Source organism: Aspergillus tubingensis (genome assembly GCF_013340325.1).
Source record: "Aspergillus tubingensis WU-2223L DNA, scaffold_11, whole genome shotgun sequence".
Taxonomy (NCBI): domain Eukaryota; kingdom Fungi; phylum Ascomycota; class Eurotiomycetes; order Eurotiales; family Aspergillaceae; genus Aspergillus; species Aspergillus tubingensis.
The window spans coordinates 1,645,115-1,666,855 of NW_023336285.1; the positions used below are offsets into that span (position 1 = coordinate 1,645,115).

Here is a 21,741-nt window from a genome sequence, read left to right on the forward strand (position 1 = left end):
CCATGTAAAAATAGAGATCGGGTCATCCTACCATATAGCTTTACAGCACTTATTTGGCAGTCTTGCCCTTCTGCGCCTTGAAAGCTGCAATCTGCTTTTCCACATTCTGATCGTATCTGGCCTTCAGCTCCGGACGGTAGCCGAAGAAAAAGAGCACTTCCATCCAGACGAAGAGAGGTGCCAGAAGAAGCGCCTGGACGAGGTTGTCCAGCAAGGCCGGAGCTCTGCGCTCAAAGGCACCATGGCCGACAAACTGAGCCAGCCAGGACACTATATGGATTCCAGCAAACCAATAGTTGGCGCTGCTGCCATACGTAGCGAGTAGATGGTTCGCCCAGGCTGCACCCGCGATTATAAGGGGAGCGACCAGTGCCCCTGCAACAGGTTCGAGGAGGATGTAGAACGTGGAGTATATGATGGCTGCGATCGTTCCGAGATTAGGAGGAAGGTTTTGGATCTGCAGCGCATCGGGCAGATTCACGAAAGCCGGTGTGTTCGACGCCTAGTAGATTCATAACACGTTAGCGGTCCATCGCTATGAAGGGTTGAGGGAATAGCAGTTCGTACCAGAGCGATTCCGGTGAACAAAAGTATCGGCACGCATGTGATGTGTATCGCAACATTTACCTGGACGGGACCATTAGACCAAGCCGCAAATGGGGCAAATAGCATGGCATACTGGGTTATTGTGATAGGCTCCATACTGCGACACTCGTTAGCATGGAAATCTTGCGCCAAACACTGAACACTGTGATAGGTGTTGCGGTAGAGGCTTACAAACAGAAGCTGCTTTTCGAGATTCAAGGCCATCCTGGAATGCTATTACTGCTATGGCTCGAAAGTCCGATGTAGATGGGCGCAACAAAAGAATAACGGTGAGCGTGAGACCAGCTCCTTTTTTTCTTGTTTCTTGTCTGGGGATATTGCCTGATCTGACCCGATCAGCAGGTGGAGAGATAGGACATTCTATGATTTGTTCCTGGCTTTATGCTTGTGCAGACGTCATCCCGGCCTAGGTAAACTCGTTGCACAAAGGCAGGACCGAGGATATCGTGATTAATTACACGTTGCGTCTCGTCATGACCGGCAGTGCGCGGAGCTACACTCTAGGGGCTCTGTAATGGAGTATGGTTTTGTAATTAATGACCATCGTGGGGGTGCTCTCCAGACAGTCACGTGAGAGCATCCAGCTCGAGCTGATCAGACGGAAATCCGTGACCGCTATGAGTTTGGTGTCGAATTAACGGGTGACTGCCCCTTCTTCTGTCCGATTTTGTTTGAAGGCAGGGTTTATCTGCTGCAATTGCTCTGTTCTGCGCTCTTTATCCTGAACGCGCGCTCCCTTCTTCTGTTGACTTGCTGAATCAGTTTTCTGGTCTTCCCAGTCGTTGATATCTTGTCATCAAGTATTGGCGGCAAGTGCTCGTCCATTTGTCGCAAACCTAGTTCATTCGCTTCACTCATTCATAGCGATTCAACTTACTCTGAACTAACGACACGGGCCACTCGAGATATTCGAACCGCACCATCCAATTCCCGGGAAGCAGTAAGATACTGGCTGAAGCTTGATCTATCGCGTAAACCGAACCCCCACCGCACCGGCTGTTGAACCAAAATTGTGTATCATACTCTCGACCATCAAAAGTCTACAACATGTTTTTCCTTAAAGAAGAGGTCAAGGTCATCACCTTGCACCCGTCCTACTTCGGGCCCAACATGCGCGAGTATCTCATCAACCGGTTAAACGAGGAGGAAGAGGGACGTTGTACGGGCGACCATTTCGTGATCTGTGTGATGGACATGGTTGATATTGGCGAAGGACGGGTGCTTCCAGGCAGCGGACAGGCAGAATATACGATCAAGTATCGGGCAATTATCTGGAAGCCCTTCCGCGGAGAGACCGTACGTTTTGGAGTCGCACTGAAACCGGGCTGCATTTGATTCTGACCAGAACCCTGTAGGTCGATGCGATTGTTACGTCTGTCAAGCCCACGGGTATCTTTACTTTGGCCGGTCCATTGTCTGTTTTCATTGCACGGAAAGTATGTCGACGACCGAGTTTGAGTTGGGTCACCTAGCCTTGTCGGATGCTAACAAGTTGGCAAGAACATTCCTTCCGATATCAAGTGGGAACCGAACACAGTACCGCCGCAATACACAGACCATGCGGACCAAGTCATCGAGAAGGGGACCAGTTTACGGCTTAAGATTCTCGGTGTGAAGCCCGACGTTGCGGCGATCAATGCCATTGGAACGATCAAGGAAGATTACCTCGGGTGAGTTTCCCAACCTCTCTGGGGATTAGTTTCTGATGCAGATGTACTGACGTTTTACTTTCCTTTTCCTAACCAGACCATTGTAATGCCTTTTGTGATGTGCCGTTAACCTCCACCATTTACCCTAATGATTGATATCGCGTGACTATTGAAAGGATCGTTGATACCCTTTCCTTACTCTACAATTTCTCACACAAGAACAACCATGTTGAAAGAATTCTGCCTTGCAAGGAGGTGCGCCCATGGGTAGAATGATGAGAGCGCGCCCAAGGCGGGAGTCTTGGGCTTGGATATCATCCACCGGCATGATATCGTGCCTTTTCTTTGCAGAAACCCGCGCAGGCGAACGGGACTGACTGATTGCTGCGAAACCAGGCACTAAATGCACCTGAGAAGAAAAACCACGACCGGGGAGGGCATAGGATCTCCCATGCCAGTGAGGAGGATAGCTATATGTGTGTATATCTAAGGCGGACACTTCCGAATTTGGCTTGCCGGACTGAAGGTCTAAAATAAAATAAAGAAAGACGAACTAATTTATAGATGAAAGACCACGACCAGTTCTGGACCTGAGTCTAATAGTATCTAGACTCCCGGTACTCCCTACTACTTACATAGCCAAGCAAGTATACGTAGTGCAGTGCAGTGCAGTGAGCCGAATTATGCAGACAGGCAGCATGAATAAAGAACCCAGCCGAGCCCAAGCGCAGTTGCCGGAGAGACGCGGGTAGTTACTTAGTTACTTAGTTACTTAGTACTTACTAGTAGTTGGTGGCCCATCACGATTAGTGAAACGCTGGTGTGTCCATCGTCGGAGCCGTGCGCGTGGCTCATTTGACTTTCCCCAGTCCTTAGCGTCGTGGGAGATTTCTTGCGAGATTGTGATGGACCCGAATAGATTCAGGAAAGCCATGGACTGCCATGCCCCCAGAGTTAAAGACACATGTCTATTTGATCATCGTCACTCTTAGTAGCAGTCTACTGTGCCGGATGGCAAACCAAACCCCATAGTTGGATTGGCCATACATTCTCATTGGAAGAATGCCTCTTCATCAATCAATTGGTGGTGCAGTTGGTAGTAAGTGGTTAGGTATAAGAATAGCTCACGGTGAATCCGCCAGACCCCCCCCCTTTGGAGAAGTCAAATTTGTAGTTGTGAATCTGGCCCTTATAATAATAGTAATAATCATAATAATCATAACAACAACAACAACTAAAGTCAAACACCCCCGTGGCGATTGATTTCTCCCTCTGTTTGGATTTAATTTCTGCTTGCATTCCTGTTCTCTCAAGTCTCACATCCTCAGCACATTCATTCATTTATTTACAAAATTCATTACAATTACTCTAGTCCAGGCTTACTCTGTACTCTGTACTCTGTGATTGGAAAGTTAATCGGGTTCTGAAACGTGGTTCGCGCCAATCTGCAACGGGCGGTTTCCCCTTCCTCTCACTTTCCCTCGGCCTGTCATCAAACATCCACATCCATCCATCCCTACTACTCACTCTCTGCCCGTGTTTTGTCCTTCCTTTACCCCAACCCAACACTCCCTCCCCCCTCACATTCGTTTCTGACATATTAATCCACTCGAATCCACCATGTCTTTGAAAGACGTGTACCAGCGCTTTCTGGCTAACCCAGCTTCGGCGCCCCTGGCCTCCAATGCGTCCTTGATCTATATCACCACCACCACCAAGCTGGATGGCGCATCGGCGGTGGTCAGCCACCTCACCAAGCAGCAGAGAATTGTCAAGACCAGGTCGGAAAACGTTCTGGATGTGATTGAGAGTGCCAACTCCCTCTGCTTGGACATTGAAACTACCCTGGAGTTTGTGTCTGGAGGCGGGGCCTATCTTCCCTCGCTGGACGATAACTTCCTGGCTGACCACGTCGCGACTTTCCCCACGGTACGTCGGGCGCCTTGTGACCTCCTTCTTATACTCTTCTTCTATACCTGTACTAACGCCGCGTTCTGTTTCTTGCGCAGGTCCATATCGTTCGCTTTAATTCGCAGAATCAGATCCAAAATGTCCGAATCTACTGGGACCAAGCGTCGCTACTGAAACAAGTCGAAGTGATCGGATCCCGCAGTCGCGGCTGGCCGATTCGCGAACCCAAGGATCAGATTCGCCTGATCAAGTCCGCTGTTTCCTCCAACCCAGTTGATGACGGACCTGCGTCTGCATCATTCCCTGCAACAACCGAGAGCAATGAGGAACGTAGCAAGAAGGGCTCCCCCGGAAAGAGACACATCAAGGATCCTCACGCCGCTGAGTCACTCTTTGAGCTCCTCTCCCCTGAAAAGGACCGGAGTGAGCCAGTCCGCGCACCTCGTGCTCCTGCATCTGCAAAGCCCCCACCCCGCGACCCCAAGGAAATCTTCCACGAAGACGCCGATATTCCCGACACGCCGTCTCGGAGTAGGATCGCTCCCAAAGCTGGTGCCAGCAAGAACTTCCAGCGCTCCCGGATCTTCGACGATGATGAAACCGTCGCTGCGGAAGGTGGTCACGAGCAGATTGCCTATCGGGCTAACCCGAAGCGATATGATCACTTTGAGCTCGGTGGGGACAACAGTGAGAGGGAGATCAAGGAAAAGCCCAGTCGTCCTGTGTCGCGCCAGGCGCCTCACTGGGACTTTGACGATTTCGTGACGCCCGAGAAGCCCAAGCGTCCGCTTCGTGGAGAGCAAATCCGTCACTTTGGCTGGAGCGATGATGAGCCGGACCTCACTTCGCCTCCCGCCCATCCCCCGGTGCACCGTCCCCGTCGCGATGCCGAAACCCACTTCGTCCTGACAGACGACCCCGCCGAGGACAAGAACGCCCCTCGTATCATCAGTTCCTTCCAGAACAAGGGACTGAGTCTCTATAAGAACCACCTATTCCAAGACGAAGAGGAAGCCGCTGATGAGAACGCTCCTCTGTCTGTTGTCAACAACGGCCCCAACCGCAAGAAGGACTACGAGACCCACTGGAACATCACCGCCGAGTCGCCCCAGAGCACCAAGGTCAGCTGTGAGAACGTGATGCCTGTTGGCGGAGATCGCCAGAAGGCTCTCAAGAACATGCAGTCGTCCTGGGATGACCCCGAGCAGTCGCCGGAGAAGGCGGCACCTCCTCAGCGTCGCGCCATGCGTCATCTCAACCAGCGTAGCTGGGACATGGGAGAGAACTGAATGATGTATTCCAATCATTCAATGATGAACGTCTACACCCACCTGTCTATCAGATTTACCGAACACTGGGCCTCCGCTCCTTACTCAAGTACTAAATTCATACAGCGACGACGAGTCTTCCACATCATGTTTCACTGAAGAGCGCACCCCGAAAAAGCCTGCATATGATACTTATTACCCGCCGTGAACGATAGCAGAGTCAACGCATGCACGGATCTATGATAAACCACATGTTCTGTTCTTGTTGTGTTTTTCGATTCAATTTCAGTTCCTAGCTGTGTATTTTGTTAACCTACAGTTCAATATGATTTTGTCTTATTGCTTATTTGATGTGTCTTCTTCGCTTCTTGTAAGAATTTTTCCACTGCTTGTCTTTCTTGTGTCCTTGGTTGCTTTGGTTCATTCATCGTTTTACATCACGCCTTATCTGTTAAATACCAGTAGTTGGCACATTCTGTATGCCCAGATCAATGAAATACCATACTCATGATCGATTGGCAGATTCGGTGATAAAAAGCATCGTATTTCACCCTAATGAAAATACTAATACGATGTGGAATACCAAACAATATATCCTTCAATCAAGTGTAGTTCTATCATCATAATATGTGACCATGTATCTCGTATTTGGCTCATTCTGGGTACATACAACCGTCACATATGATATGTACTACATGCATCCTCAAAAAAAAAGTATAGTAAATAAAAAAAAAGCAAAATATCCCCCAAAAGGGGTATGTATGTAAGAAAGGTATTTTTTGTGGGTCAAAAAAAAAAAAAAAAAAAAACAAATCTGGGGGGTGGTTCACTCAAAACATCAGATAGTAACTCAAGATAAACAAACCAAATCATCATCATCATCATCATCATCATCATCATCAATCATCCACGTGGCAAAGAGGCATGGTTTATCTCAAATCAGCAACTATCCAAATATCATAAGTAGTAGTTCTCATAAGCAACGTCCATCCGAACATCTTCTTCACATCCTAGATGTAGAACATAGTGTCGCTAACATTCGGATGGATCTTGACGTTCAGAAACTCCCGAGCAGAAGCGCCAGGGTCAGTGCCCGTAATGACACTTCCGGTTGGGGTTTCATCGAAGACTTTGCTAAGGTAGCACCGAGCTCTGGTGCAAACCAGGTCGGCGTAGTAGGCGGGCGGGCAGATGCTAACGGCTTTGGTGGCTCTGCCGAAGAGGTAGCAGAGTCGGTGGGTGAGGCCTTCTAGGATGTCTGCGGCGTTTTCGTATGGGGGTATGGCCTTCTCTCGGCAGAAGACCTCGTCCCAGACGGTAAAGTAGTGGGCTGGGCGAGCGGTACCCTTCAAAGCAGTGTGAGCCTGCAGGTAGAACTCCCAGTTGCGGGCTTCGGTGACGCCGCGGTCGACGACGGTGCCGTTTTCCGGGTTGCCGAATTTGTCGGCGTCCTCCAGCTTGGTTGGGTAGAAGCGTGTGTGGTGGCGTTTACCTACGATCACGATCGAGATGCGAGGAAGACCTTTGGAGGTGTCGGTGGCGGGATATACTTCCTTGCATGCTTCTTTGAGGAGAGGGAGTTCGCGCTGCACCACGAGCTCGTACTGGCCTTCGGAGACTCCGTCGCGGTAAACGATGATGTTCTCCGGGTAGGTCTTCCGGTTACGAACCCAGCGCCGAAGGTGGGCCTTCAGCATGGTGTCGAGTTCAGCGACCATTTCTTCCCTAGGCTTTTGAATCCGGAGTTCTGCTGGCCATTGGCCGAGAGTCGAATCGATTGAGGCAACCATCCCAGCAACACTAGGGGCTGCGGAGGAAGACCCAGGGGACGGGTGAGTGACGTCCACCCCGACGAGCATAGTCTTGTTTTGTCCAATGAGGCCTAGCTCTTTGGGATCAATCAGCTGGTTGTTTCCTCCCAGCTTGAGGTTGAACTTGAGCCCGACGTTTGCCCAGTACTGATCATTGTTAGGCTTTCTGAATTTGTCGGCAACGACGTTGACATTGCGGACGCCGTGCGTCAAATCGCAGGCCCTCTTGACAATATTATAGATATCAGCGTCGTTGCTCGGAAGGACCGTCAGTATGAGCATGGGCTTGTGCTTCTCAATGAGCTCGGCAACGGCTCTGTCGATGGCCTTTGTATTATACTCTCTAATCTCCTCATCATATCCCCTCCTCGTCAAAAGTAGAGTTTGTCCAGTCTTTGGTGGGCTGGCATTCACGCCGATCTCGTTCAACTTGTCCGTAAAGCCTTTGAGGTTGGCGCTCAAGTCTTCGGGCCTGATGGCCGGATATCTCGCGCCTTCGTAGTCCAAGGCAAGCCAAGTCCAAGAAGGCAGCTTCGTGGACGTTGAAAACCGAATCGATCTCATGTTCCAACTTCCTGAGAAGGGCTTGATTTGCTTTTGACTCGGCTTGCTCTCATCCCTGTACAGAACGCTAGGCGCCGGTAGTACTCGTCCAGGTACGGTTATTAGCCGAGGATCATTCTGGATTCCGAAGTCCACCTGAACACAGACGTTAACAAAGCACTCACAACAGCTTTGGAGAGATACTCACGAGGGTGGGATTTGGTGACGCTCCCAGACCCAACACTTCTGTCCCTTGCGCCACAATTGATTGAGCATTTTGCGGTGGGCCTCGCACAGCAAAGTTTAGCATGTTCCGCGTTTGGTTAGGTGTAAGCTTGGTGTTAGCCTGCTGACCAGGCACGACCTCACACACTTCGACGGGCAGATAGCTCGGATTCTCTCGAGTGCCGACGTTCACTACGGGCATCTTTGGGTCGCATTGGATGTTGTAATCTGCAGATGACAATGTTAAATGACGCAACATCAGGATAGGCTGGGGGGAACACTGACTTTGGAGGAAGAAGTCTGCAACACTGATATACTTGCCAGCCGGCTGAGGTCCCGCCTTGACGGGCTTCTTTCCTTTCTTCGAACGAGAAGTCTGCTGTGATGCCGACGGTTGTTGACCTGGAGCGTCAAGGAAGAATTCCACTTCTTTAGGGCCTGCACCAAGTCTTGGCACTTTGGGGGGCATTGGCTGCGAGGCACCGTCTCTGGGTATTGCAACACCAGCAATGCGCTTGAACCGTGGAATAGCTTGGCCTTTCTTATTAGTTTTCTTGATGTGGGTCACCTGAACCCTCAAGTTGCGAATGAACCGCCGCAAGTTGTTGAGCTCGCGAGGGCGGAATGGCTCATACAACCCGAAGATGTGCGCCAGCGGGCCTTCTTGGTAGCAGGCAACGTACTTGACCTGTACGTTCACCAGAAGACGCGAAGTTGCGGCACGAACACTGACAAAGAAGCCCCGGAGTGCCTCCAGCCCGTCACCGAGAGAATATTTCTCCTCACGACCTCCACAGATAGCATAGTGCTTATTGGCACCGACAGAAGCGATGGTGGGATCACTCTTGGGTTGAAAGCCCAGAATAATATTCATGGCCTGTATAACGTCGGCCTTGGATGCAAACATGGCAGCAGCATCTGAAGATGTGAGATAGTTCAGGAGGTCTGATGGGTTGAGGGTGCCTGTATATTGGCACCTCACCCGGTAGACCTTAGGATCCTCGGGGTACTCGTCCTCATATTCATCCCGGTAGCGAACATCATATTCGGCGGCCTCCTGTTCGATCAGGATCTTCTGGTTTGCAATAAGCGTGGATACATAGTCGGTAACAACACTGTTACGGAACTGAGCCAAATGTTCTTCGAGAAACAATCGCACGATGTGACGGGCTTTCTTGCCGGTAGGCTTCCTACCAGCTGCGTCGCCTGAGATATCGATGTGGTAGCGGTATAGCTGCTTCCCCACCGACTTTAGCTCAAAATAGTTTGCGTACAGCGTGACAGGCCGGCCCTGGGTGCCAAAACCAGGCCGCAGCGGCCACTCCGCAGCTTTCTTCTGCTTCTTCGCAAGCACCGCTGCTCCGATAGCGTTTTCCGTTTTCTCGACCTGGGGACTGGGGGTAGGGACCGGTCCACCCGGACTAAGGTAGCCATTAAGTTAGATTGGCGTGCAATGCAGCCAAACGCGTGGGGACGCTACTCACGAGTACACCGACGGGCCTTGATCAAAACCGCCTCGCCCTCCTCCCCGACCTCCGCGGCCACCACGTCCACCACCACGGCCCCCATCAAACCCTCTTCCCCGTCCTCTATTATCCGAACCCCGTCCACGGCCCCCATCAAATCCCCTCCCACCACCACCACCACCACCACCATCACCTCTTCCTCCCCGACCTCTAAAACCGCCATCACTGGGACCGGGACGGATAGGGAGCTCAGTGGTCGAGCCTCGGCCTGCACCTCCACCTCTGGGAGGACCGCCGCGGCCCCGACCACGGTCTCCCTGGCCACGGTCTCCGCCTTTGCCCCGATCTCCTCTACCACGACCCCGCTGACCTCCCGACGACATGGCAGATGCTTTTCTCACCAAATAAATTTTCTTTCACAACAACTCACAACCCAGATAGACACGCTATGAGGCTGCAGGGAGGATGGGAGCAGAACGAAGGTTTTGGGGAGTGGGGGATGAGCGCTTGCAAATTAGTAGGTGCTGCTAACACACCCCACATCAGGTTGCTGGGGGCACAGCCTGCTGCTCATTCACTCACAGGACGAGGCAGCGCGGCAAGGATGGCCATGCAGCCTTGAGTTGGCAATGAAGTAAAACACGGTGAATGGCTGGTGGGCCTGGTGTACTTATGCGACCGCAGCTGATAGATCAATCCATCTTACTGTATTCAATCGTCCAGGAAGGGAATCCCTGATCGAGAAATGACGTTTAGGGGGAGACCGGAAGGCTGCACACATGGTGGAACAAAGACTGCCGCCCAATCATTTGGGTCTGAGACCGGGGTTTCACATGGTGTTGGATAGGGGAGAAATGATGGGGATATAGTCTAGGCTGGGAGCAAATGAGGGGCATTGATAACGGTAAGAACCAGTATATACGGGGTATCTATGTAGCCATGGTCAGCCTGCCAGAAAGCGGAAATCAGCTCATCTTTGACTTTGTTTTTCTCCCATGGCTTTGATAGGGTGATTTGACGAAGCAGAATGAAGAGGATCCACTTGGATGGGTCCGCAATCCGGCCAGAAGCTTTCTGGACTCATCGAAGTGAGTACAAGAGCAAAGTATGTTCCTCACTAGTAGATTGACAGCTGCTGCCGCCGCTGCCTTTGGGGTGGAAAATATTCTTAGTGGAAGCGAATGAGCTCACGGATCAATACTGCGTCAGCACTCTTTCGCTCCAGCTCGATCTGACTGGCTCTTGCTTGGTGAAATAAGACTTCATGTCAGCGAGCGTCTTGGTGTCACTGCGCATCCAGGTTCGTTGGTTATTCCTTTCTACTCCCAGTATCACAAGTTGTGTATGGTTGATACCAACCAACGATCATACGAGGCAACTAGATATGCACCCTGTAATATAGTTAGTTAGTTAGTTGTCCACTATCGGACCAAGCGGGCAAATGAGCAGCTCATTTTCAGCCTAAGGATTGAGACGGCGTCTCAGGAAGACCATCACAGCCCGGGTCCAGGCTACTCCCATGGCGAGACAAACGGGGCCAGTGCCATCTTATAGATCAAAGGTACTTATGACGCAAATCCTTTAGCAGTATAGTGTAAGGTCTGAATAGCCGTCTTACATAAACGTGTCCACTGCAAATTCTGCTTCTGTCTCTATGCTGTTGGAATCCAAGTGAGAGGACAGTAAGCCGTACTTGATTCCTTTCTCTACTTGAATTCGAAAAAGGAAATTGATGTTCCCATCCCGCCTTACGTCAGCTGTTGCCTGAGGACCATATTGACCGCCTCAGGAAAAAGGCAGAAGGCGATAACGGAGATAACCAACTTAAACACTAAGCACCGAAACGTGCCTCTAGACACCCGCCGTCAGTCCTCTGGGGTTCCAGCCATCCTACCCATCCTTCAACCTTTCCATCACTCGACTCGACCTTTTCCCGGATTTTTTTTCTGATTTTCCAGAGCTGCTTCCCTGTGCGCCTAGCTGCTCTGGACAGCACTGAGGTGATCGCGACCTTGACTACAAGCTGCCAGTTCTGCTTGCGGACTACCGGACGGACCGCAAAGCACCCCCAAATCCACATTATCGCGCCCCTCCTTGGTGCTCAGCGCACCTCGCCCTCCGCCAACTGCCTCTTCCAGCAGCTGCAGAAGAGCGAGGGATCTAGCCACATCGCGCGAAATTGGCCTTGACTTCTGTCTCTGGGCAGAACTTTCGACTCGCGCGCCGTCTCACACTGCGCTGAGTGAAACCGCAAACACACCCCCGTACCAGCAGTTGCGCCCCGTCGATATCTCACACGGCGCTTCGTTACATCACGCTCTCCTGTCTGCGCCCAACCCGACCGTCGGAACGTGGCTTGGATTCGTACTGCGACACCGCCATTTTCCAATCACAACATCTGACGGACACTTGGAAGAATCTCCAGTTGTGGAGGCCGCGCACTGCGTCCCACTATACGATTGTCTACTCGTTTGTCTGCTTCGGTCTGGCGTACCACAGTATCAGCTCTGGAGAAGTCTGACAAGATCAAGGGTATCCTGAGGGTGTCCTGATTATCATACAACGTTGCTCTCTAGTTCAGAAACCGTTCCAGCAAACGTCTTTACAACAAAATGTCTCCCACTCCTCCATCTACAACCTCATCGAGCGCTAGCGCATTTTCGCCGGAAGGTCTTCATAAAATTACTAGGAAGAGAAACCGGGTGCCACTTTCCTGTGCGCCTTGCCGGCAACGAAAGTAAGTGCCTCTGCTCACTCTGAGTGCCGTACATGGCTCATCATTTTCAAACAGGTTGAAATGTAACCGTGCACAACCTTGTGAGAACTGTATCAAACGAGGCGATGCCACATCATGTTCATATGCTCAGGCAAACGTACGAAAGAAGAATCCGCCTCCGCTGTCTGCTTCAAGTTCGCCAGACGACATGCAGAATCGCATTGACCGGCTTGAGAATCTTGTTCTGTCCCTCATGACGAACGGTTCGCAGGCCGGCGGTCCAGCTGCAGCCCTTGCTGCGATATCTGGCAACAGCAGTAGCACTGGCTCTGTACCACATACCGGGGATGTAGACATAGAGGACGACGCACCCAATGCTCCGGAGGAGAGTGACACTGAGCAGGTCACCAAATCGTTTGGCATAATGAAGGTCGACAATAACAAGTCATGGTATTTCAGCGAAGCCCATTGGGCTACTGTAATGCATGATGTACGTCTATCTTATTCTCAACCAGCTTCGATGGTTATGCTAATGGTACTTTCTAGATCACGGAAGTCCGCAATTTCTTCCAGACGCACAAAAAACAGTACGAGGAACAAGCCCAGAAATTGGAGGCAACGAAGTTGCCTACCGATGTTTCAGGCTCTGCATTACTGTTTGGAGCTACAAAGCCGCTTAGCCGAGCAGAAATCATGTCTTCTTTTCCTTCAAAGTATACAACGGACATGTTGATTGAACGATATTTCAGCTGTTACGACCCTTCGACTCGTGAGTCAGAGATTACGTCCACCTACACAAAGTACTGTTAGAGCTGACGTAGCAATAGATATTCTCCACGGCCCAACCTTTCAAGCCCAGGTAAGTCAAAATTGTTCCCCCTAACGGAGGGGAGGCAGTTCATTAATAGTGGCCTAGTACAACCGTCACTGGGAGGATCCTTCGCAGACGTGCACCGTTTGGATCGCTATGCTCTTCGCCATGATGCGGCTGGCCATGTTATCATACCATCGTGATGGAGACGAGCCACCGGAGTTCCGGGGTAAATCGTTAGACATGGCTGGCACGTTTAGGAATCTTGTTGCGCAGTGCCTTACTTTGGCTGACTTTACCAAATCATATCCAAATCTGATTGAAAGCTTGATATTCCATCTTCATGGAGATCTCTGCCAGACACGGGAAGCGGACGTATCAGTTTGGGTGCTGGTGGGTGTGATTACGAGGCTGGCCATGAGGATGGGATACCATCGCGATTCGAAGATGTTTCCCAACATCACCCCCTTCCAGGGTGAAATGCGCCGCCGAGTGTGGTCCTTCGTACGGCAGGCAGATCTACTGTGCTCCTCTCAAATTGGTCTTCCAAACATGATTCGCACGTCTGACACAGACACGGAACTCCCCCGAAATTTGTATGATGACGATTTCGATGAGAACTGCAAGGAGCTCCCTCCGTCTCGACCCCCGAATGAGCCTACACCAATCTCGTATCTTATTGCCAAGTCACGCTTGACATTTGTCTTTGGCCGTGTCCTCGAAACAACAGCCCCCCTTCAAACTCCAGTTTCTTACGACACTGTTATGGAGGTTGATGCGCAGCTTCGGCGAGCTAGAGACTTGATACCTGAGCACCTGCTTGTTCGTCCGATTGAAGACTCTCCACGGGAGTCACCCACTCTGATTCTTTCTCGCTTTACGGTAACTCCAATCCGCGATGTTTGTGTTTGGCTTGTCCTGACTATTTGCAGATTGCAAGTGTGTACCACAAAGCGCAATGCGTCCTCCATCGAAAATACCTAGTTCGAGCGCACGAGAACCCTCGCTTCACATACTCAAGAAGAACATGCATAGATTCCGCTATGGAATTGCTGCGGTATCAATCGTTGCTCCACACTGAAACTCAACCCATGGGGCGACTACGAAGTAGACACAACCGGGTTACCTCTCTCGGCTCGACCGACTATCTCCTGGCAGCGACGATTATTTGCATCGATATGTATCATGGACAACGACTTCAGGCTGCAGGCAGAGTATCCAGTGACTCATATGCTTGGGGTAGAGAGCGACGAGAAGAATTAATAGCCGCCCTGCGGCGATCCAAGGGAATATGGGAGGAACTTCAGGACGAGACGATAGACGCTTGGAAAGCAGGCACCGCCCTTGGGGTGATGCTCTCAAAACTGAACCTTGGATATCCTGAAAGTACCGCTCCTGCGCCGACATTTGAGCCGCAGGATGAGAAACAAAGTGCGGCGATGACCCTGGGTCTCCTCAGCAGCGGAATGAGCCCTGTAAATCCCGGCCACCAAGTCCTCAACGATCCTACGTACAAGATGACAGATGCGCCCTTGCCAGCGCAGGGTGCACTAGGAACGACAGTCGACATGCCAGGAGCGCCTTCGCCTTTCAACGCAATGTTTGGGCAGCTACCTGATATGCAGCTCAATCTGGATTGGGTACGTGTTTCTGTATGGTGTAATCTTGTGAGCTATCTCTAACTAAAGTAACACAGGATGCCTGGGATACCTATATTCAGAATTCGACGCTAGATGCGTCATCACAATGGTGGCCCTCGGCCGAGGTGCAACAACAACAGCAGCAGCAGCAGCAAAGCCAAAGTCCTCTGTCACCCGTACAGCTGTCCGCCGTGCAGAGTGGCGGAGCTGATCGACTTCGCTCGATGCCCCGCGGTCCCCCTAACCTTTTCTCTCCGGACAGCAGTGGCTATGACAATAGCAGTCCACTTGCGGCGGCAGCCTTTACCGCCAACCCACTCCAACATCCGAGTAATACAGGACCGGGAACTTGATTGTCTCTCGGCTTCAGTCCGGCAACGCAGTATATAAAGAATGAATGTCAAAAGTTAATGTGATGGCTAAGTGCTGTACAATTCCTCTGTCCATATGGTTCCTTCTTTGTTGGATTATCTCCCCTCACAAGAGGCATGTTTATATCATTTCATTGGTATATTTTGCGTGTTTGGTGTCTGGATGGTTATGAATTCTGGTACTAATAAATGGAGGCTTCAGAAAAAAGCAAAGATGTAAATTAAGTGACTCTTAATCGGCTGCAAATATGGAATGGCGCTACGTTCAGTTTCTTGAATTAATCTCCTTCCATGTGCTGCTAAGTGATGCACACTCAGTACGTAGTAGATTCCAAAGTTCTCTTTAACTAGTAGTCCTTGATGTAGTGCCGACATATATATAGTCTCCGAGCATCAACATCTGAAGACTAGCACCGTCACTACACCAAGGACTAGTTCCAACAATGACGAAGCTCCCAGGATTCTCCACATTAAGATTGTCCTTAAACCAGAAAATACAATCCAAATCATATCTAGACTACTAGTCAAACTCCCAGCACAGGTAAAATCACGTGACAACCGGCCTCGGATCGGACGAACCAGATTTTCCAATCAAGCCGCAGCAGCAGACAGCAGCAGCAGTGCAATTTCCCCAGAATCCCAACGAGGCCAGAAAGAAATAATTTAATTCTGTTTTCATCCTTGGCCTACAGAGAAAATGTAAGTTGATGGTACTGCATGTCCTCGAGACGTTGTTTTGATATCTGTGTACATCTCTAACACTCCGATTCGGACACAGGCATTGTTTCCGAGCAGCTTGCCGGCTGCTGTCTTCCACAGCACCAGCGCCGTTACGCTCAACCAGAGCACTTCCTTCCCTCCAATCTCGCCTGGCAGTTCCTGTTCGGATTTCGCAGCCTACTTTGCAGAGTCGTTGGAACAGTACCGATGTGAACAATGAGCGCAAACCTGTTGAGGAGAGCGAGCAGCGCGAGAAGACCGAGGAGGTGGAACAGTCGCGCGAAGAGCCGTCGATTCGGTTCATTCAGACAGAACTGAAGGCTGGTAACCAGAGGCCGGTTCAGCAGGAGAAGCCGCAGGAGCAGGAGCAGGAGCAGGAAGCATCTGACGCTGAGAAGCAGACGGAAGCGCGGAGGCGAAGACTCCAGGAGCCGCCGACCCCCAAGGAGACGGTTTTCATTGGCAATATCTTCTATGATGTGACTCGTGAGGATCTGAAGAAGGCGATGGAGAAGTATGGTGTTGTTGAGAAGGTGGTTCTCGTTCTTGATAACCGGGGCATTAGCAAAGGGTAAGTTGGTTTGAAGGAATTTATTCCTTCTGTGGCGGGACAGTATAGAGCTAACCACTACCCGGGTATAGATACGGCTATGTCCAATTCGACTCTATCGATGCCGCCCAGCGCGCAGTGGATGCGTTGAACTTGCGTCTATTCGAGGGCCGCCGCGTGACCGTGCAATTCGCCCAGAACAATGTTTACCACCGCCGGCAATTGAACGCCCCTACCCGCACGCTGTACATTGGTAACTTGCCTTTCGAGATGACGGACCGGGACCTCAACGAGCTGTTCAAGGACGTTCAGAATGTCGTTGATATTCGTGTGGCGGTTGATCGTCGCACTGGACAGGCTCGCGGTTTCGCTCACGCCGAGTTCGTCAGCACCTCTAGTGCCAAGGCGGCCATGGCCATCCTTGAGAACAAGCTCCCCTACGGACGCAGACTGCGTCTGGATTACAGCAAGGCCACGAGCCGGACCGTGGTTGGTAGCGACAAGTCTGCTCCCGCGGAGCAGTCATAAAAGTTTGAGCGGTTGGCATCAGGATTATTCTGTGTAAACATGTCAAAGGAGGAGAGGTCTCATGTACTTTAATTGAACGATATATCCTACATACTGTAGGTCTGTATATTAACGAAATTGCATTCGACTGACTGGAATATATCTCGGGGATTCTGTATCGATAGACTAGTATACTCCGTAGCATGATAGTTACAATCCACGTGACTGTCGGGGAGCCTCGGTATCTTTCCGATCGGCAGTAGCGCCTCTCTCCGAAACCCCACGTTCGGCGCTCGAGCTGTTCTTCCTCGGACAACTCGCATTTACATCTGCTTTATAATCAGCTCTACCAAATACTCAACCTCTCCGCATCTACCCCTGCATTATTCATGATATAACTGAGACCCAGACCACTACGATCGTTACTACACATACAACATGTCCTTCCTTGGTGGCGCCGAGTGCTCGACGGCAGGCAATCCGTTGACTCAGTTCACCAAGCACGTCCAAGATGATAAGTCCCTACAGAGAGATCGCCTCGTGGGGCGGGGTCCTGGAGGCATGCAAGAAGGCATGCGGTCCCGGGGTATGATGGGAGGACAAGATCAGGTACGAAGTGAACCCTTATCTATCAGAAACCATACATCTTTATCCAGTACTAATGCCTGATTGATAATCCTATTCAGATGATGGACGAATTCGCCCAACAACCCGGCCAAATTCCCGGTGCTCCCCCGCAACTATTCGCCATGGAGCAGCTGCGACGTGAGCTAGATCAGTTCCAGACCACACCTCCCCGGACGGGCTCCCCCGGCTGGGCTGCCGAGTTCGATGCGGGCGAGCATGCCCGCATGGAGGCTGCATTTGCCGGGCCGCAAGGTCCCATGATGAACAATGCGTCGGGCTTTACGCCCGCGGAATTTGCCCGGTTCCAGCAGCAGAGTCGGGCTGGCATGCCGCAGACGGCTAATCCTGTGGCGTCTGCCCCGTCGCCGATGATGGCAGGTTACCAGCGGCCCATGGGTATGGGCGGATATATGGGCATGGGTGGCATGGGCATGATGCCGCAGACATTTAACCCGATGGCGATGCAGCAGCAGCCAGCGGAGGCGACTACACAGGATAAGGGCAAGGGACGGATGGTGGAGCTGGATGACGAGAACTGGGAGGCACAGTTTGCGGAGATGGAGACGGCGGATACTCAGAAATTGGACGATGAGGCCAACGCAGCTGTGGAGGCAGAGCTGAATGATCTGGACAGGTCAGTCCCCCAAGAATCAGGCGATAGTGCCTTTGAAAGCGTGTGGCAACGGGTCCAGGCTGAGACCGCAATCAACAGGAAACTGGCCGAGGGCGAGACCGACTTTAACATTGACGACAACCTGCATATGGGTGAGATGGGCGAATGGGACGGATTCGATACGCTTAACACACGCTTCCGGAACCCCCAACTAGGCGATTACATGTTCGAAGAAGATAACGTGTTCCGGAGCGTGAACAATCCTTTCGAAGAGGGAGTGAAGATTATGCGTGAGGGTGGAAACCTCTCTTTGGCTGCTTTGGCCTTCGAGGCGGCAGTCCAGAAAGACCCCCAACATGTCCAGGCCTGGACCATGCTGGGATCGGCCCAGGCGCAGAATGAGAAGGAACTTCCGGCCATCAGGGCGCTGGAACAGGCACTGAAGATCGATGCTAACAACCTGGATGCGCTGATGGGACTGGCTGTTTCCTACACCAATGAGGGCTATGACTCGACATCGTACCGCACTCTGGAGCGCTGGCTGTCCGTCAAGTACCCCCAGATTATCAACCCCAACGATGTTTCATCGGATGCCGACCTGGGCTTTACGGATCGTCAGCTCCTGCACGACCGTGTTACCGACCTCTTCATCCAGGCTGCTCAGCTGTCGCCTTCGGGCGAGCAAATGGACCCGGACGTCCAGGTCGGTCTGGGAGTTCTCTTCTATTGCGCGGAGGAGTACGACAAGGCAGTTGATTGCTTCTCTGCTGCATTGGCATCCACGGAATCTGGAACCTCGAACCAACAGGAGCAGCTCCACTTGTTGTGGAACCGTCTGGGTGCTACGCTCGCCAACTCGGGTCGCTCCGAGGAGGCGATCGAGGCCTACGAGCAAGCGCTGAACATCAACCCTAACTTCGTTCGGGCGCGGTACAACCTGGGTGTGTCGTGCATCAACATCGGCTGCTACCCAGAAGCTGCTCAACACCTGCTGGGAGCACTGTCGATGCACCGGGTGGTTGAGCAGGAAGGTCGAGAGCGGGCGCGTGAGATTGTCGGTGGCGAGGGTGGCATTGACGACGAGCAGCTGGATCGCATGATCCATGTTAGCCAGAACCAGAGCACCAACCTGTACGACACGCTGCGGCGAGTCTTTAGCCAGATGGGACGACGCGATCTGGCTGATCAGGTGGTGGCGGGCATGGATGTCAATGTGTTCCGGCGGGAGTTTGAGTTTTAAGCATAGCAAAAGGGCATATAGTGGTCATGCTCAGCCTGGTTTGCTGAGAGATGTTGTCTAGCTGGATGGAAGGTGATGTTTTGGATATGGATACCATATATGAATGATTCTCTGCGGACTGGCGCCCACGGAGGGATGCCGTAATGAACGAAGCTCATTGAGATATGCAGTGTAAATGAGAATGCGATTTATCTGTAGATATTCTGTTCTAATCAAATGGTTGTAATCAATTATCTACAGTTATCCATCCCTTTATTGTATACCATTCATGTGGCTGCCTGGGGCCACTCACCCCTTTGCGTCATCCGCCATTGTTTGCCTCGGCTCTTCTCCTGCTCCTTCAACTCGAACTCCGCTCGACTTCTCGCTGAAGCAGCACTGCTCTCACAATTCTCCTTGCAAGGAGAAAATTTCACTGTATACTATGGCCGTGGTCACCGGCGCTCAACTGATCGCCCGATCGCTGCGCGATCTAGGCGTCACCGTCATCTTCGGCATTGTCGGCATCCCTGTGGTCGAGATCGCCGAAGAGGCCATCAACCTGGGCATTCGATTTGTGGCTTTTCGCAATGAGCAGGCTTGCAGCTATGCTGCCAGTGTCTATGGATACATGACAGGCCGACCGGGCGTCTGTCTAGTTGTCGGAGGGCCGGGAGTTCTCCACGCTTTGGCCGGGGTAAGCTTACTCCAGCATTCTCTCCACCGCTAGCCAGCTCTTGGCCATCGTGCTAACTCCATACTATCGATTGTCACCAGATCGGGAACTCCTCCGCAAACAACTTCCCATTGCTAGTCCTCGCCGGCTCTGCTGAGACCACTGGTGTCACCAAAGGCGCTTTCCAGGAATTGGACGCCATCTCCTTGCTCACTCCTCACACCAAGCTCGCTGTCCGCGCCTCCTCCCTCGACTTCATCCCCGGCGCCGTCAAGAATGCCTATCGCACATGCTGGTACGGCCGTCCAGGCCCGACCTTCGTCGACCTCCCCGCCGACATCATCCAAGGCAAATCCTCCCCTGGATACCGTCTCCCGCAGCCCGAGACCCTGCTCGTCCCCTCTCCGCCAAAGGCGAGCGGAGACCCAGCCCTGATCCTCAAGGCAGCGCAGTTGCTCCGCACCGCTCGCTCCCCACTTCTGGTGGTAGGCAAAGGCGCCGCATACGCGCGCGCAGAGCTCGGAATCAACCAGCTCGTGGATCAGACTCAGATCCCATTCCTACCGACACCAATGGGCAAGGGCGTTGTACCGGACTCGCACCCCTTGAATGCATCCAGCGCTCGCAGCGCAGCCCTAAAGCACGCCGACGTTGTCCTGATCCTCGGTGCCCGTCTCAACTGGATCCTCCACTACGGCGAAGCACCCAAATGGAATCCGAAAGCAAAGATCATCCAGGTGGACATATGCGCCGAAGAAATCGGCCGCAACGCCGGAACCGCCGAGCTAGGCATCCTAGGAGACATCGGACTGGTCGTAGACCAACTCCTCTCCTCGCTCTCTAACTGGAAATACTCCCCTACTCCTTCCCAATCACCATCGTCTAATAAACCCAACGAAACCTTCACATCCATCCTAACCGCCTCCGCCAACCGCAACGAACTTAAGGCCCAAACCGCCGCCCTCTGTCCCACCCCGCCAAACACCCCCCTCACCTACCAGCGCGCCTACCACATCATCAAATCGACCCTCAACACCCTCTCCCCCTTCGAACAAGGCAACATCATCTACGTCTCCGAAGGCGCCAACACAATGGACATCTCCCGTTCCATCTTCCCGCTCAACCATCCCCGCCAACGCCTCGACGCAGGCACCTACGCCACAATGGGCGTCGGGATGGGGTACATTGTCGCAGCGCATGAAGCATACAACGCCCTCCCATCCACCACCTCCACCAAGCCAAAGAAAATAGTAGCCTTCGAAGGTGACAGCGCCTTTGGCTTCAGCGCTATGGAAATCGAGACCCTAGCGCGGTACCGCATCCCGGCACTCATCTACGTGGTTAATAACTCGGGCATATATCACGGGGATTCGGTGAGTGAGGATGATTGGAGGGTATTGCAGAGTCAGACGGTGGGGAATGATACGAAGGCTTCTGAGAGTGGTGGTGGTGCTGGAGGGACGAAGAAGGGCCTGCGCTCGACGAGTCTGCTCTACGAAACAAGGTATGAGATGTTGGCGACGATGTGTGGTGGGAAGGGGTTCTTTGTTAGGACGGAGGAGGAGTTGGAGAAGGCGACGAGGGAAGGGTTCGAGAGTGAGTGTGTGACTGTTGTCAATGTTATTGTTGAGCCGGGGATTGGCAAGGAGATTGGGTTTGCGTGGCAGGGTAAGGGGAAGGGGGATGATTCTAGTAGTGTAAGAGAGGCGAAATTGTAGGTGATGTGCGGGACTATACCAGAATGCACTTCAAATTGTCTGTACATCACATGTCTGAGACTATACATAGTATATACACTCAATGTATAGCAAA

At 52.0% G+C, this 21,741-nt stretch overlaps 7 protein-coding genes across 7 annotated transcripts; 5 read left to right on the forward strand and 2 right to left on the reverse strand.

Moving 5' to 3' along the window:
* Window positions 1-49: 49 nt before the first annotated feature.
* AtWU_09897 (2-hydroxy-palmitic acid dioxygenase MPO1) lies at window positions 50-810 on the reverse strand (the record flags this gene model as incomplete). The annotated part of the gene is made up of 4 exons (XM_035505003.1): window positions 50-502; window positions 568-627; window positions 680-703; window positions 778-810. 4 exons carry the CDS (start codon window positions 808-810, stop codon window positions 50-52), a joined length of 570 nt encoding a protein of 189 aa, XP_035360896.1.
* An 843-nt stretch (window positions 811-1,653) lies between these two features.
* Window positions 1,654-2,362, forward strand: AtWU_09898 (DNA-directed RNA polymerase II subunit RPB7; the record flags this gene model as incomplete). Its single annotated transcript, XM_035505004.1, has 4 exons — window positions 1,654-1,902; window positions 1,962-2,042; window positions 2,107-2,276; window positions 2,353-2,362. The coding sequence occupies 4 exons, from the start codon at window positions 1,654-1,656 to the stop codon at window positions 2,360-2,362; spliced, it is 510 nt and encodes a 169-aa protein (XP_035360897.1).
* Window positions 2,363-3,875: 1,513 nt separating this feature from the next.
* Window positions 3,876-5,455, forward strand: AtWU_09899 (uncharacterized protein; the record flags this gene model as incomplete). The annotated part of the gene is made up of 2 exons (XM_035505005.1): window positions 3,876-4,184; window positions 4,265-5,455. The coding sequence occupies 2 exons, from the start codon at window positions 3,876-3,878 to the stop codon at window positions 5,453-5,455; spliced, it is 1,500 nt and encodes a 499-aa protein (XP_035360898.1).
* A 989-nt stretch (window positions 5,456-6,444) lies between these two features.
* AtWU_09900 (putative RNA interference and gene silencing protein (Qde2)) lies at window positions 6,445-9,862 on the reverse strand (the record flags this gene model as incomplete). The annotated part of the gene is made up of 4 exons (XM_035505006.1): window positions 6,445-7,944; window positions 7,997-8,241; window positions 8,299-9,434; window positions 9,498-9,862. 4 exons carry the CDS (start codon window positions 9,860-9,862, stop codon window positions 6,445-6,447), a joined length of 3,246 nt encoding a protein of 1,081 aa, XP_035360899.1.
* Window positions 9,863-12,091: 2,229 nt separating this feature from the next.
* Window positions 12,092-16,815, forward strand: AtWU_09901 (C6 transcription factor; the record flags this gene model as incomplete). The annotated part of the gene is made up of 10 exons (XM_035505007.1): window positions 12,092-12,216; window positions 12,271-12,685; window positions 12,742-12,964; window positions 13,023-13,054; window positions 13,112-13,888; window positions 13,939-14,646; window positions 14,703-14,976; window positions 15,710-15,716; window positions 15,796-16,308; window positions 16,380-16,815. 10 exons carry the CDS (start codon window positions 12,092-12,094, stop codon window positions 16,813-16,815), a joined length of 3,510 nt encoding a protein of 1,169 aa, XP_035360900.1.
* Window positions 16,816-17,232: 417 nt separating this feature from the next.
* AtWU_09902 (peroxisomal targeting signal receptor) lies at window positions 17,233-19,274 on the forward strand (the record flags this gene model as incomplete). Its single annotated transcript, XM_035505008.1, has 3 exons — window positions 17,233-17,403; window positions 17,481-18,055; window positions 18,134-19,274. 3 exons carry the CDS (start codon window positions 17,233-17,235, stop codon window positions 19,272-19,274), a joined length of 1,887 nt encoding a protein of 628 aa, XP_035360901.1.
* Window positions 19,275-19,698: 424 nt separating this feature from the next.
* AtWU_09903 (indolepyruvate decarboxylase family protein) lies at window positions 19,699-21,647 on the forward strand (the record flags this gene model as incomplete). The annotated part of the gene is made up of 2 exons (XM_035505009.1): window positions 19,699-19,950; window positions 20,031-21,647. 2 exons carry the CDS (start codon window positions 19,699-19,701, stop codon window positions 21,645-21,647), a joined length of 1,869 nt encoding a protein of 622 aa, XP_035360902.1.
* Window positions 21,648-21,741: the final 94 nt, after the last annotated feature.